At 47.7% G+C, this 13,151-nt stretch overlaps 1 protein-coding gene across 2 annotated transcripts in view; it reads right to left on the bottom strand.

The window, feature by feature from the left end:
- LOC109886059 (formin-2) overlaps positions 1-12,764 on the bottom strand; it is a 121,876-nt gene extending 109,112 nt beyond the window's left edge. For both annotated transcript variants that reach the window (XM_031821342.1, XM_031821343.1), the window contains exons 1-2: positions 12,632-12,764; positions 303-3,208 (exon numbers count right to left, since the gene is read on the bottom strand). In XM_031821342.1, the coding sequence (XP_031677202.1) occupies positions 303-3,208; positions 12,632-12,636 (2,911 nt within the window). In that variant the 5' untranslated portion in view covers positions 12,637-12,764. The remainder of the gene's footprint in view (positions 1-302; positions 3,209-12,631) is intronic.
- Between the last annotated feature and the right edge of the window lie 387 nt (positions 12,765-13,151).

Here is a 13,151-nt window from a genome sequence, read left to right on the forward strand (position 1 = left end):
TTTATTTAACTAGGCAAGCCAGTTAATTTAAGAACAAATTCTTATTGACAATGACGACCTACCGGGTAGACAGTGGGTTAACTGCCTTGTTCAAGATTTTTACAGATTTTTACATTGTCAGCTAGGGGATTCGATTACTGGCCCGACTCTCTAACCGCTAGACTACCTGCCGCCCCATCACAATACTCTTTGTCCCATTTACATATTGTGGTACTTTTTCCATCACAACATAAAAAACTAAATCAAAACCTTGTGAAAGAGGCCTTGGGAGAGTCCCTGTGAAAATAAAGGCATAAACTCACCGGTGAAGATGTCGTGGAAGCTACAGGTAGACACGTGTCCGGCGGAGGATCTCCGCGTGGCACACAGGGGCTGACTGCCCCCTCTCAGTCTGTCCTCAGACCCTCCGTACCCCTCCAGGTAGTCTGCTGATCCTGCCTTGATGGGGCGCTCCCTGTCCAGCTCCTCGGTCCAGTCCGCGGACCAGCTGAGGGGACCTGCGATGCTGTGGGAGCGCTGTCGTCTAACCCTCCACTTCTCTGTGCGATGTCCCAGGTCGTGGCAGCGCTGGCGGAACAAGGGGCTCCGTGAGGGCGAGGTGCCTGGGGAGCCAGAGAGTTGCCTGGTGGTGGTCTTGATGTAAGAAGGGTAAATGGGAGGGTAGGGTTTGACTGTGGGGCTGGTGCCTGAGGAAGAGTGGTTGTAGGATGGAAGGGTGGAGGTCAGGGTGGACTTGAGGAGACGCATGGCCAGGCTAGGGCTCTCCTGAGAGGGCCAAGGGGAGAAGGACACGCTGCTCTTCCTTCTCTGGGTGATCAGAGGGTCGTCGGCAGGCTCAGAGCACCTCAGATCCCCCCTGCTAAGACACTCCAGGGACTCAACACTGACTGCAGCCCCCACCCCTGCCCCCACCCAGTCCCCCACCCTCCCCTCTTCCTCGGAGGCATTGCCAGAGCTCAGGTCTATGTCCTCGTGGCTCGTGGTCGCATCACTGTGACTAAGGCTCTCGGCTGACAGGGGAGGCATGTCCAGGTCATTCTCCTCCTCCTCCCCTTCCTCCACCTCCTCCAACACCTCCTTGTCCTCTCTGAGGGGAGACTCCACAGCACTCTCAAAGGAGGCTGTGAGGTCTGGGAAGCTGGTAGCGCTGGTTGTCTTGGTAACATGGCCGTTCGTCTGGGCAGTGGGGGGCTGAGAGAGGGGCTGAGTGTTACCGTTAACCTCCTGGCAGCTCAATGCCTCCTCCGCCTGCTCCTCCTCCTGCTCCTTTGTCCCAGAGAAAGAGGAGGAGGCACAAAGGGCTGGTTCTGTTTCAGCCCCTCTCAGCTCCCAGTTGAGTTCCTCTGTAGCAGTGGTAGCTCCCCTCTCCTCCTCCACCGCCTCCTCCTCCTCCCCATCCAGAGACCGTTTAGAAAGCAGGCCATTCTCCCGGCCAGTGACGGGGGCTGCCTCTGGGGCAGCGAGAGGCTCCGGTGGGGGGGCTTGTTCAGTGGGACTGGGGGTAGTTATAACCTCGTCAGACCTCTGTTTCCTCCACCCTCCTCCCCAACCCAGCTCTTCACTCAGCTCAGCGGTGGAGATAATCACCCCCTGCTGTAGTCTAATAGCCTGCTGGATGTCGGCTAGCAGGTCCTCTTGTTCTGCAGCTGAGTGAAAGCTATAGATGTACGGGTCTGAACCAGAGCTGCTCCTCTTTCTCTGTTCAACCTCCCCCTGCTGGTCTGGAACAGTGTCCGCGGTCGCCCCCGTGGGCTGCCGGCTCTCCCCCGTGGGCTGCCGGCTCTCCCCCGTGGGCTGCCGGCTCTCCCCGGTGGGCTGCCGGCTCTCCCCAGTGATACAACCATGACTCCTAGCACCATGCCCATCACAAGGCGCTGCTGGTCCCTCGGTGTCAGATTGGCCCAGCTCGTCAGCTGACAGAGAGAGATCTGGTGTTTTGGTGTGAGCAGAGTGAGCGGAGTCCAGCTCGTTCTGAGACGACAACACATCCTCCCTGGATCCCCCTGTCGATCCCTTCCCCTTTAGATTCTTCCTCTTCCTGATAGAGAACACAGAGGATTTAGACTCCTTCTTATTCTTCTTCTCCTCTCCTCCTCCTTTGCCATGTTTTCCGTGGGATTTCTTGCCGTGGTGAAATCCTTTGTTTGTGCCGTCAGCGTGACGGGGCTCCCCGGTGGTATGTTCTGCTGCGTCCTGTCCGTCCCCCTCTTTCCCCTTCTTCTGCTTCCCCTCCTGGTTCCCCATGATGCTGAATCTCAGCCTCCACTTCTGTCTGGCGCCGAGACTCAGGCCATGTCTTTGAAAACAGCTGCCATTTTCTCTGCTGCTCCTCCGTCTACGTCTGCGTAGCTGCTGCGAGGCTGTGATGCTGCTTTCCCGTGACGATGATGAGAGGAGCACTGCTGATGATGTGAAGACTACGTACGCCTGCTCTCGCTCTCCTCCTCCCTGCGCCAGTGCGATATCTCCCTTCTCTTCTCCCTCCCCTCCCTGCGCCAGTGAGATATCTCCCTTCTCTTCTCCCTCCCCTCCCTGCTCGATTTCTCGCTGCTTCCCTCCTCCCTTCAGCCTCTTTCCATGCGCGTGCACCTGCTCTCTCTCTCCCGTCTCACTCTCCTCCTCTCCATCTGCTGCTCTGCATAATGTGCTGAGCCTAGCAGGGCAGGAGGAAGAGAAACAGCCTTCAGAAACAACAGTAGAAGAGGTCTCCGCCGGCTGCCTCCTTGCCAGGGGTAGAGAAAACCATGGCTGGTGAGTTGGGTACTGGTGGGGCTCTAGGGAGAGGTGGTTGCTGTGACAGAGAGTCTGGCGGGGAGAACGGGTGTTATAAGGACTATAGCGGAGAGTGTGTCTGTTATAGGGGCTGCGGCAGGGAGTCTGGCTGCGGCAGGGGCTGTGAAGGGGAGTGCGGCTGGGAGTGTTGCCATTATAGGGGCTGTGACAGGGAGTCTGGCTGTTATAGGGGCTGTGACGGGGAGTCTGGCTGTTATAGGGGCTGTGACGGGGAGTCTGGCTGTTATAGGGGCTGTGACGGGGAGTCTGATGGGGATTGTGTCTGTTTGTACTCGTATTGAACAGGCACACAGTTCTCCCTGTGAAAGGAGTCCTGACAATGCTCTCCCTCAGCACAGGGATGTGGTTTTCTATAGTCTGGATGGTGCGCATGGTGAAGTCTTGATGCTGGGGACAGTTCTCCCAGTGATGGTGTCTGGAGAAAAACAGGATACGATAAATATGATTAATTACACAAATTCAAAAGTTTGGGGTCCCTTAGAAATCACTCCGGTGTTCCAATGGCACGTTGTGTTAGCCTTTAAAAATGATAAACTTGGATTTTCTAACACAACGTGCAGTTGGAAGACAGGAGTGATGGTTGGAGATCGGCGCTCTTTGTGGGCTATACTCGGCCTTGTCTCAGGATGTTAAGTTGGTGGTTGAAGATATCCCTCTAGTGGTGTGGGAGCTGTGCTTTGGCAAAGTGGGTGGGGTTATATCCTGCCTGTTTGGCCCTGTCCGGGGGTATCGTCGTACAGGGTCACAGTGTCTCCTGACCCCTCCTGTCTCAGCCTCCATTATTTATGCAGCAGTAGTTTGTGTCGAGGGGCTAGGGTCAGTTTGTTAAAGCTGGAGTACTCTCCTGTCTTATCAGGTGTCCTGTGTGAATTTAAGTATGCTCTCTCTAATTCTCTTTCTTTCTTTCTCTCGGAGGACCTGAGCCCTAGGACCATGCCTCAGGACTACCTGGCGTGATGAATCCTTGTTGTCCCCAGTCCACCTGGCCGTGCTGCTGCTCCAGTTTCAACTGTTCTGCCTTATTATTATTCGACCATGCTGGTCATTTATGAACATTGAACATCTTGACCATGTTCTGTTATAATCTCCACCCGGCACAGCCAGAAGAGGACTGGCCACCCCACATAGCCTGGTTCCTCTCTAGGTTTCTTCCTAGGTTTAGGCCTTTCTAGGGAGTTTTTCCTAGCCACCGTGCTTCTCCACCTGCATTGCTTGCTGTTTGGGGTTTTAGGCTGGGTTTCTGTACAGCACTTAGGTATATCAGCTGATGTAAGAAGGGCTTTATAAATACAATTGATTGATGCTGATAAATGGGCCTCTGTATGCCTACGTAGATATTCCATAAAAAAATCTGCCGTTTACAGCTACAATGGTCATTTACAACATTAACAATGTCCACACTGTATTTCTGATCAATTTGAAGTTATTTTAGAAAGTGCTTATCTTTAAAAAACAAGGACATTTCCAAACTTTTGAACAGTAGTGTATTTATTATTATAATTTAAAAAAATTAAATGACCAGTCACTCAGATATTTTTTTACCAACCAACAAATTTTTGTTCGCTAAAATTACAAACAAAATACAAAAAGCTGATTCACACACACATAATTAGTATGAAGTCATGGTACATTGATTAATTTAATGACATTTGTGACCTGAGTCTTTCAAAGCTGCACAATGCAGAAATTGCCCCTCCATTTCCTAGTTGCTAAAATTCGAATAGCTCGGTCTGTGACAAAACAAGCAAGTAGTGTGAAGAATCATTATAATCAAATCAAAGTTTGTCACGCCGAATACAACAGGTGCAGGCCTTACCCCACAGGCCTTACCCCACAGGCCTTACCCCACAGGCCTTACCCCACAGGCCTTACCCCACAGGCCTTACCCCCACAGGCCTTACCCCACAGGCCTTACCCCACAGGCCTTACCCCACAGGCCTTACCCCACAGGCCTTACCCCACAGGCCTTACCCCACAGGCCTTACCCCACAGGCCTTACCCCACAGGCCTTACCCCACAGGCTTACCCCACAGGCCTTACCCCACAGGCCTTACCCCACAGGCCTTACCCCACAGGCCTTACCCCACAGGCCTTACCCCACAGGCCTTACCCCACAGGCCTTACCCCACAGGCCTTACCCCACAGGCCTTACCCCACAGGCCTTACCCCACAGGCCTTACCCCACAGGCCTTACCCCACAGGCCTTACCCCACAGGCCTTACCCCACAGGCCTTACCCCACAGGCCTTACCCCACAGGCCTTACCCCACAGGCCTTACCCCACAGGCCTTACCCCACAGGCCTTACCCCACAGGCCTTACCCCACAGGCCTTACCCCACAGGCCTTACCCCACAGGCCTTACCCCACAGGCCTTACCCCACAGGCCTTACCCCACAGGCCTTACCCCACAGGCCTTACCCCACAGGCCTTACCCCACAGGCCTTACCCCACAGGCCTTACCCCACAGGCCTTACCCCACAGGCCTTACCCCACAGGCCTTACCCCACAGGCCTTACCCCACAGGCCTTACCCCACAGTGTGATTTATATGTAAAAAAAAAAAAGTACAGTAGAGAGGCTACATATAGTACAGGACTACATACATACAGTACAGGATGGCAACAACTGCCCGAGTTACACCAGGAAAGCACAATCCTCCCATCAGTACTCAGACTGTCCGCAATAGGCTGAGAGGCTGGACTGGGGGCTTGTAGGCCTGTTGTAAGGCAGGTCCACACCACACATCACCGGTAACAACGTCGCATATGGGCACAAACCCGTCGCTGGACCAGACAGGACTGGCAAAAAGAGCTCTTCACTGACGAATCGCGGATGTGTCTCACCAGTGGTGATGGTCGGATTCGCGTTTATTGTCAAAGGAAAGAGCGTTACACCAAGGCCTGTACTCTGGAGCGGGATGGATTTGGGGGTGGAGGGTCCATCATGGTCTGGGGCGGCGTGTTACAGCATCATCGGACTGAGCCTGTCGTCATTGCAGGCAATCTCAACACTGTGCGTTACAGGGAAGACATCCTCCTCCCTCATGTGGTACCCTTCCTGCAGGCTCATCCTGACATGACCCTGAAGCATGACAATCCCACCCGCCATACTGCTCGTTCTGTGAGTGATTTCCTACAAAACAGGAATGTCAGTGTTCTACCATGGCCAGCGAAGAGCCCGGATCTCAATCCCATTGAGCACATATGGGACCTGTTGGATCAGAGGGTGCGGGCTAGGGCCATTCCCCCAAGAAATGTCCGGGAACATTCAGGTGCCTTGGTGGAAGAGTGGGATAACATCTCACAGCAAGAACGGGAAAATCTGGTGCAGTCCATGAGGAGGAGATGCACTGAAGTACTTAATGCAGCTGGTGGCCACACCAGCTACTGAGTGTTACTTTTGATTTTGACCCCCATTTGTTCAGGGACACATTCCATTTATGTTCGTCACATGTCTGTAGAACTTGTTCAGGTTAGGTCTCAGTTGTTGAATCTTATGTCCATACAAATATTTACACATGTTAATTAAGTTTGCTGATAATAAACGCAGTTGACAGTGAGAGGACGTTTATTTTTTTGCTGAGTTTATGATAAACAGAGTAGCAGCAGCGCAAGATAGGGGTTAGGGGTCACAATGCAAATACTCTGGGTAGTCATTTGATTGCCTGTTCAGGAGTCTTATGGCTTGGGGGTAAAAACTGTTGAGAATCCTTTTGTTCCTAGACATGGCACTCCAGTACCGCTTGCCATGCGGAAGTACAGAGAACAATCTATGACTGTAAAGGCTGGGGTCTTTGACGATTTTTACTGACTCCGCCTGGTATAAAGGTCCTGGATGGCAGGAAGCTTAGCCCCAGCGATGTACTAGGCCGTACGCACTACCCTCTGTAGTGCCTTGCGGTCGAAGGCCGAGCAGTTGCCATACCAGAGTGATGCAACCAGTCAGGATGTCGATGTTGCAGATGTAGAACCTTTTGAGGATCTGAGGACCCATGCCAAATCTTTTCTTTCTCCCGAGGGGGAATAGGCTTTGTCATTCCCTCGTCACGACTGTCTTGGTGTGTTTGGACCATTCTAGTTTGGACCATTCTAGTTTGTTGGCGATGTGGACACCAAGGAACTTGAAGCCCTCAACCTGCTCCATTACAGGCCCATTGATGAGAATGGGGCACCCACCGGTGATCAGGCCTACCACTTTTGTGTCGTCTGCAAACTTAATGGTGTTGGAGTTGTGCCTGGCTACGCAGTCGTGGGTGAACAGGGAGTACAGGAGGGGACTGAGCATGCACCCCTGAGGGGCCCACGTGTTGAGGATCAGCGTGGCAGATGTGTTGCCACCTACCCTCTTCACCTGGGGGTGGCCCGTCATGAAGTCCAGGATCCAGTTGCAGAGGGAGGGGTTTAAGTCCCAGGATCCTTAGCTTAGTGATGAGCTTTGAGGGTACGATGGTGTTGAACGCTGGGTTGTCGTCAATGAATAGCATTCTCGCGCAGGTGTTCCTTTTGTCCAGCTGGGAAAGGGTAGCGTGGAGTGCAATTGAGATTGCTTCATCTGTGGATCTGTTAGGGAGGTATGCAAATTGGATTGGGTCTAGGGTTTCTGGGATAATGGTGTTCATGTGAGCCATTACCAACCTTTCAAAGCACTTCATGTCTACGGACCTGAGTGCTACGGGTCGGTGGTGATTTAGGCAGGTTACCTTGTTGGTATTACAAACTCAAATTAGGGACAAGTTGAAAATGTCAGTGAAGACACCTGCCAGTTGGTCAGCACATGCCCAGAGCATACTTCCTGGGAATCAGGTTGGCCCCGCGGCCTTGTGAATGTTTACCTGTTTATAAAGGTCTTACTCACGTCGGCTACGGAGAGCATGATCATGCAGTCGTCCGGAACAGCTGATGCTCTCATGCATCCCTCAGTGTTATTTGCCACGAAGCGAGCGCAGAAGTCGTTGCTCGTCTGGTAGGCTCGTGTCACTGGGCAGCTCTCAGCTGTGCTTCCCTTTGCAGTCTAATAGTTTGCAGGCCCTGTCAAATAAGACGAGCGTCGGCGCAGGTATAGTACAATTCAATCTTAGCACTGTATTGAAGCATTGCCTGTTTGATGGTTCGTTGGAGGGCATAGCAGGATTTCTTATAAGCTTCCGGGTTAGAATTCCGCACCTTGAAAGCGGCACCCCTACCCTTTAGCTCAGTGTGGATGTTGCCTATAATCCATGGCTTCTGGTTGGGGTATGTAGGTACGGTCACTGTGGAGACGACGTCATCGATGAAGCCAGTGACTGATGTAGTGTACTCCTCAATGCCATCTTAAGAATCCCGGAACATGTTCGAGTCTGTGATAGCAAAACAGTCCTGTAGTTTAGCATCTGCTTCATCTGACCACTTTTTTTATAGACCGAGTTATTGGTGCTTCCTGCTTTAATTTTTGCTTGTAAGCAAGAATCGGGAGGATATAATTTTATTCAGATGTGCCAAATGGAGGGCGAGCTTTGTATGTGCCTCTGTGTACAGGAGTAGAAGAGGGGAACTAGAATGTTTTTTCCCCCTCTGATTGCACATTTAACATGTTGAGATAAAAACTGATTTAAGTTTCCCTGCATTAAAGTCTCTGGCCACTAGGAGCGCCGCCTCTGGATGAGTGATTTCCTGTTTGCTTATTTCCTTATACAGCGGTCTTAGTGCGGTCCTAGTGCGGTCCTAGTGCGGTCCTAGTGCGGTCCTAGTGCGGTCCTAGTGCGGTCCTAGTGCGGTCCTAGTGCGGTCCTAGTGCGGTCCTAGTGCGGTCCTAGTGCGGTCCTAGTGCCAGCATCTGTCTGCAGTGGTAAATAAACAGCCACGAAAAGTATGAAAACTCGTGGCAAATAGTGTGGTCTACAGTTGATCATAAGATATTCTACTACAGGCCCCCCCTCATCTTGTGTTGTTCCATCTAGCCGGTGCAGCGTATATTCCGCTAGCTGAATATACATGTCATCATTTAGCCACGATTCCGTGAAACATAAGATATTACAGTTTGAGGTCCCGTTGGTAAGATATTCATGATCATACCTTGTCTCATTTATTGTCCAATGATTGCCAACGTAATATTGACGTAACGGCAGCTTTCTCAATCGCCTTCTCCGGATCCTTACGAGGCACCCCACTCTGTGTCCTCTGAACCTCCGTGTCTTTCTCTTGCCAATGATGGGGATGTTGGCCTTGTTGGGTGTCTGAAGTACATCCTGTGCGTCCTGCTTGTTGAAGATAACATCTTTGTCTAATCGGAGGTGAGTGATCGCTGTCCTGATATCCAGAAGATCTTTTTTGCCGTAAGATATGGTGGCAAAAACATGTACAAAATAAGTTACAAATAACGTGAGAAAATAAGCAATTGTTTAGGTGCCCGTGATGGCGCCGTCTGAACCGCTGTGAAGTGTTTTCCATTACCAAAAATATAGTATTTATATTATATTAATATAGTATTTATATTAATATAGTATTTATATAGTATTTATATTACATTAATATAGTATTGTATTAATATAGTATTTATATAGTATTTATATTACATTAATATCGTATTGTATTAATATAGTATTTATATAGTATTTATATTACATTAATATCGTATTTATATTAATATAGTATTTATATAGTATTTATATTACATTAATATAGTATGTATTAATATAGTATTATATTAATATAGTATTATATTAATATAGTATTTACAGCTGGTGTACAAAAACAAAAAACGCAAAACAAAAAGAACAGATCTACCGCTTTCTTAGACTTGCTCTTAATGAAAATGACAGATCTATAACTCACATTTCTATGTGCATTTTGTAGGGTCGCCAACAAAGTTATATAAAGAGCTTTTAGCGGTCGAACAGGGAAATGGTTCCTATAGTTTTCATTCATTTTAGAAACACTTTAAGGTGTTTTGTGTAGGCTCACCCCAGCTTGGCATTTTTGATAACCATGTAAATCTCTCTCGGACAAAGTGACTTATTAGTCTATATTTACTCTCAGATTCAAAAATGATAATTAGCATCAAAGTAGACATCAGGCAAAACTACAAATCCCTGCAAGCTCCTGCACATCCTCTCCAGCTGACACCTTTGCTAACAGGTATTGTGTCACTGTAAAACTTGCACAAGACAGTTCCCAGAATTGTCAATTTAAAGGAATGTAGCCAATTTATTCATTACCTCATGTAACAGATGGTAAGAATCTATGGATTAACTCTTGGCTTGAGTTGGCAGTCTCCTCCAGATCATTGTGGAATGTGCAGTTCTTTATCATAGCCACATTAGTAGGTAATTAGCATTTCAGTTTTGGTGGGTAAATACAGGCAAATATATTTATTTTCAAAGTCACCTTGCCAGAGAGAGATGTAGTTATTAAAATGTCACACCAGGGTAAGCCTACACGAAACACAGCCCTTATTTTAAGTGTTGCTAAAATCCCCTATGGGGAAAGAGGAACAGTTGAGAAACCAATTGGAACCATTTCCCTGTTTGACCGCCAGGTGTTATGGCTATTATGAGGCACACTGTGATACTCCATCACAGCTTTAACAGAAATATCAGATGCACAAAAATGCTCAGCTGGCCCTTTAAGGGCGGGCGGTTACCGTGGTAACGCGATTTCAGTCACGTTTGTGCGACTGCGATTGACGTTTTAGCTTATTACCTGCTGAAAGGTGAATTAGTCTCGCAGTGTTTGGTGGAAAGCAGACTGCCTCTATTGAGTTTATTTTTTATTATTATCCTAAAACAATATTTCTGCCGTTTTTGTTTAATCGCACAAAGTCAAACATCTACAAATCCTACAGCCTATCCCATCTTGCGTTGCAACACCGCCTGGCCGGAGCTGAGCACAGGCATGACATTTAAAAAAAAATGTACTTTAAACAGAAGTCTGCCTGAAGTGAGTCTTTTAACCTTGTTTCTTGGTTATTTACATCATTTTATTCATTGTAAATAAGAATTTGTTCTTAACTGACTTGACTGGCTAAATAATGGTTAAATAAAAACTGCTAGGGAAGAGAAGACACGGCTACTGGTCAGAAGACAGGAGGACAATCTACACTGGAGTTGCTTACCAAGACGACATTGACTGTAACTAGGCCACTCAGTAACACTTTTGACTTAAATCGGCTTGAAAATCAATGGCAAGACCTTAAAATGGCTGTCTAGTAAAGATAAAAAACCAACTCGACAGAGGTTAAAGATTTTGTAAGAATAAATGGGCAAATATTGTACAATTCAGGTGTGCAAAACTCACAGCTGTAATCGCTGCCAAAGGTGATTCTAACATGTATTGACTCAGGAGGTTGAATACTGATGTAATCAAGGTAATATTTATTTTTTTACAAATGACCCCCCAAAAAGACAAATACATTTTAATCGGACCCTGTAACAAAAGTCAAAGGGTGTGAAGACTTTCAAGGCCCTGTTTATCTACACACACTACATGTCCAACAGTATGTGGACACCTGCTCCTCAAACATCTCATTCCAGAATCACGGGCATATGGAGTTGCCCCCCTTTACTGACACAACAGCCTCCACTCTTCTGGGAAGGTTTTCCACTAGATGTTGGAACAATGCTGTGGGGACTTGCTTCCATTCAGCCACAACACAAGTGAGGTCAGGGGTTGAGACCTGTGTAGGCCAGGCAAGTTCTTCCACACCGATCTCGACAAAACATTTCTGTATGGACCTCGCTTTGTGCGCGGGGGGGCATTGTCATGCTGAAACAGGAAAGGGCCTTCCCCAAACTGTTGCCACAAAGTTGGAAGCACCGAATCATCTAGAATGTCATTGTTATGCTGTAGCGTTAAGATTTCCCTTCACTGCTACTAAAGGGGCCTGAACCATGAAAAACAGACCATTACTCCTCCTCTACCAAACGTAAGTTGGCACAGGGCAGGTCCTTACCGTTCTGCCACCCTAGGAGGTACCAACAAATGGCTCCAGAAAAACTAGAATAGTCCCAGTAAGCAAATTGACGTTGAAAATACGTATTTTCTAGACGTTGAAGTTACGTTCAATTTAGGTTTCTGAATGAAAGGTATTTCAAGTATTTTTTAAATACACATTTTCCAGGACGTTGAAAAGGCGTCTTTTCCAAACACCAACAGGACAGATTTCCACCGGTCTAGATAAACATCTGTCGTTCTGCCCCTGAATAAGGCAGTTAACCCGCTGTCCCCCGGTAGGCAGTCATTGAAAAGAAGAATCTGTTCTTAACTGACTTTCCTAGTTATATAAAAAGGTAAACAAATAAGTGGTTCTGTGTCATTCGGGTGCAGGATAACTCACTGTAGTCATCATAACATGTTGCATTTCAACACTCCCCCGACGACAACATTATGTTTATGACTATATTCCTGTTTTTTTAGACAGATACAACGGTGTGCGATAACGTTCAACCCGATCAGCTCCGACGCTCGTCCCCAAGCGAAATGCGCCCCGGGTAGAAGTAGTATCATCAATAGTTACAAACAAAACGAACCTTTCCTGAAACGTACATTTAAAAATGGACTGAATGCCATGTTCAGATTACCAATAACCGTTATAACAGGCTAGAAAGTTCCAGTTTAGGCTAATATGTCACGAAATGACAGCAACTCCATAGTGGAGGTGTAGAATTTAGATGCTGTTTCCTAATTGCAACTAATCTCGCTCTGAGACACTTCAGACAGATTGCTGACAATTTGCTGCATGTTGTGTTGGTGTCAATCAATGTGAAGAACACGGGGAAAGTTATTGTTTTTACTGGACGTTTAACGAACATGTGCTGGGGGAAAAATACAAATAATATATCCCTAGCAAATTCAGACGTTACTCACATCATGTTGCCTCCGTGAAGTTAACGTTCACCGCCAGCATGCAGCCACCACATAGTCCTTTGGAAAGACGCGCCCATTCAATCAGCCATTTCATTTCTTACAGGTGTGAATTCCTTGAGCGACGTTTTGATTTTCCTGTGATCACAGTGAAATCCGGTCATAACTTTGGCATTTGACAGTATTTTAAAAATAATGACTAGAAACAGAAGTAAACTTACTACTATAATTAACTGCTAAACCTAGAAACCTATAACGTTATACAGTCATCTATAACAAATACAACAGTGACGCCTAGTGGTTGATTTTGAGAAAACACCTAAGCCTAATGTCCTGGGGAGCATCATTGTTTGTTTATCGAGCTAACGTTATATCGTGTTCCTATGTCAAACATAAACAATCAAAATATATAAACATAATGATGGTAATGGAACAGGAGACTCCCTTACCCTCCATTATAAAAAGCTGGTCTATACTTTATACCTACTAGTACTTACCGAATTTACACTGACTTGACAAAACA

Source organism: Oncorhynchus kisutch, unplaced genomic scaffold, assembly GCF_002021735.2.
Source record: "Oncorhynchus kisutch isolate 150728-3 unplaced genomic scaffold, Okis_V2 scaffold3962, whole genome shotgun sequence".
NCBI lineage: Eukaryota > Metazoa > Chordata > Actinopteri > Salmoniformes > Salmonidae > Oncorhynchus > Oncorhynchus kisutch.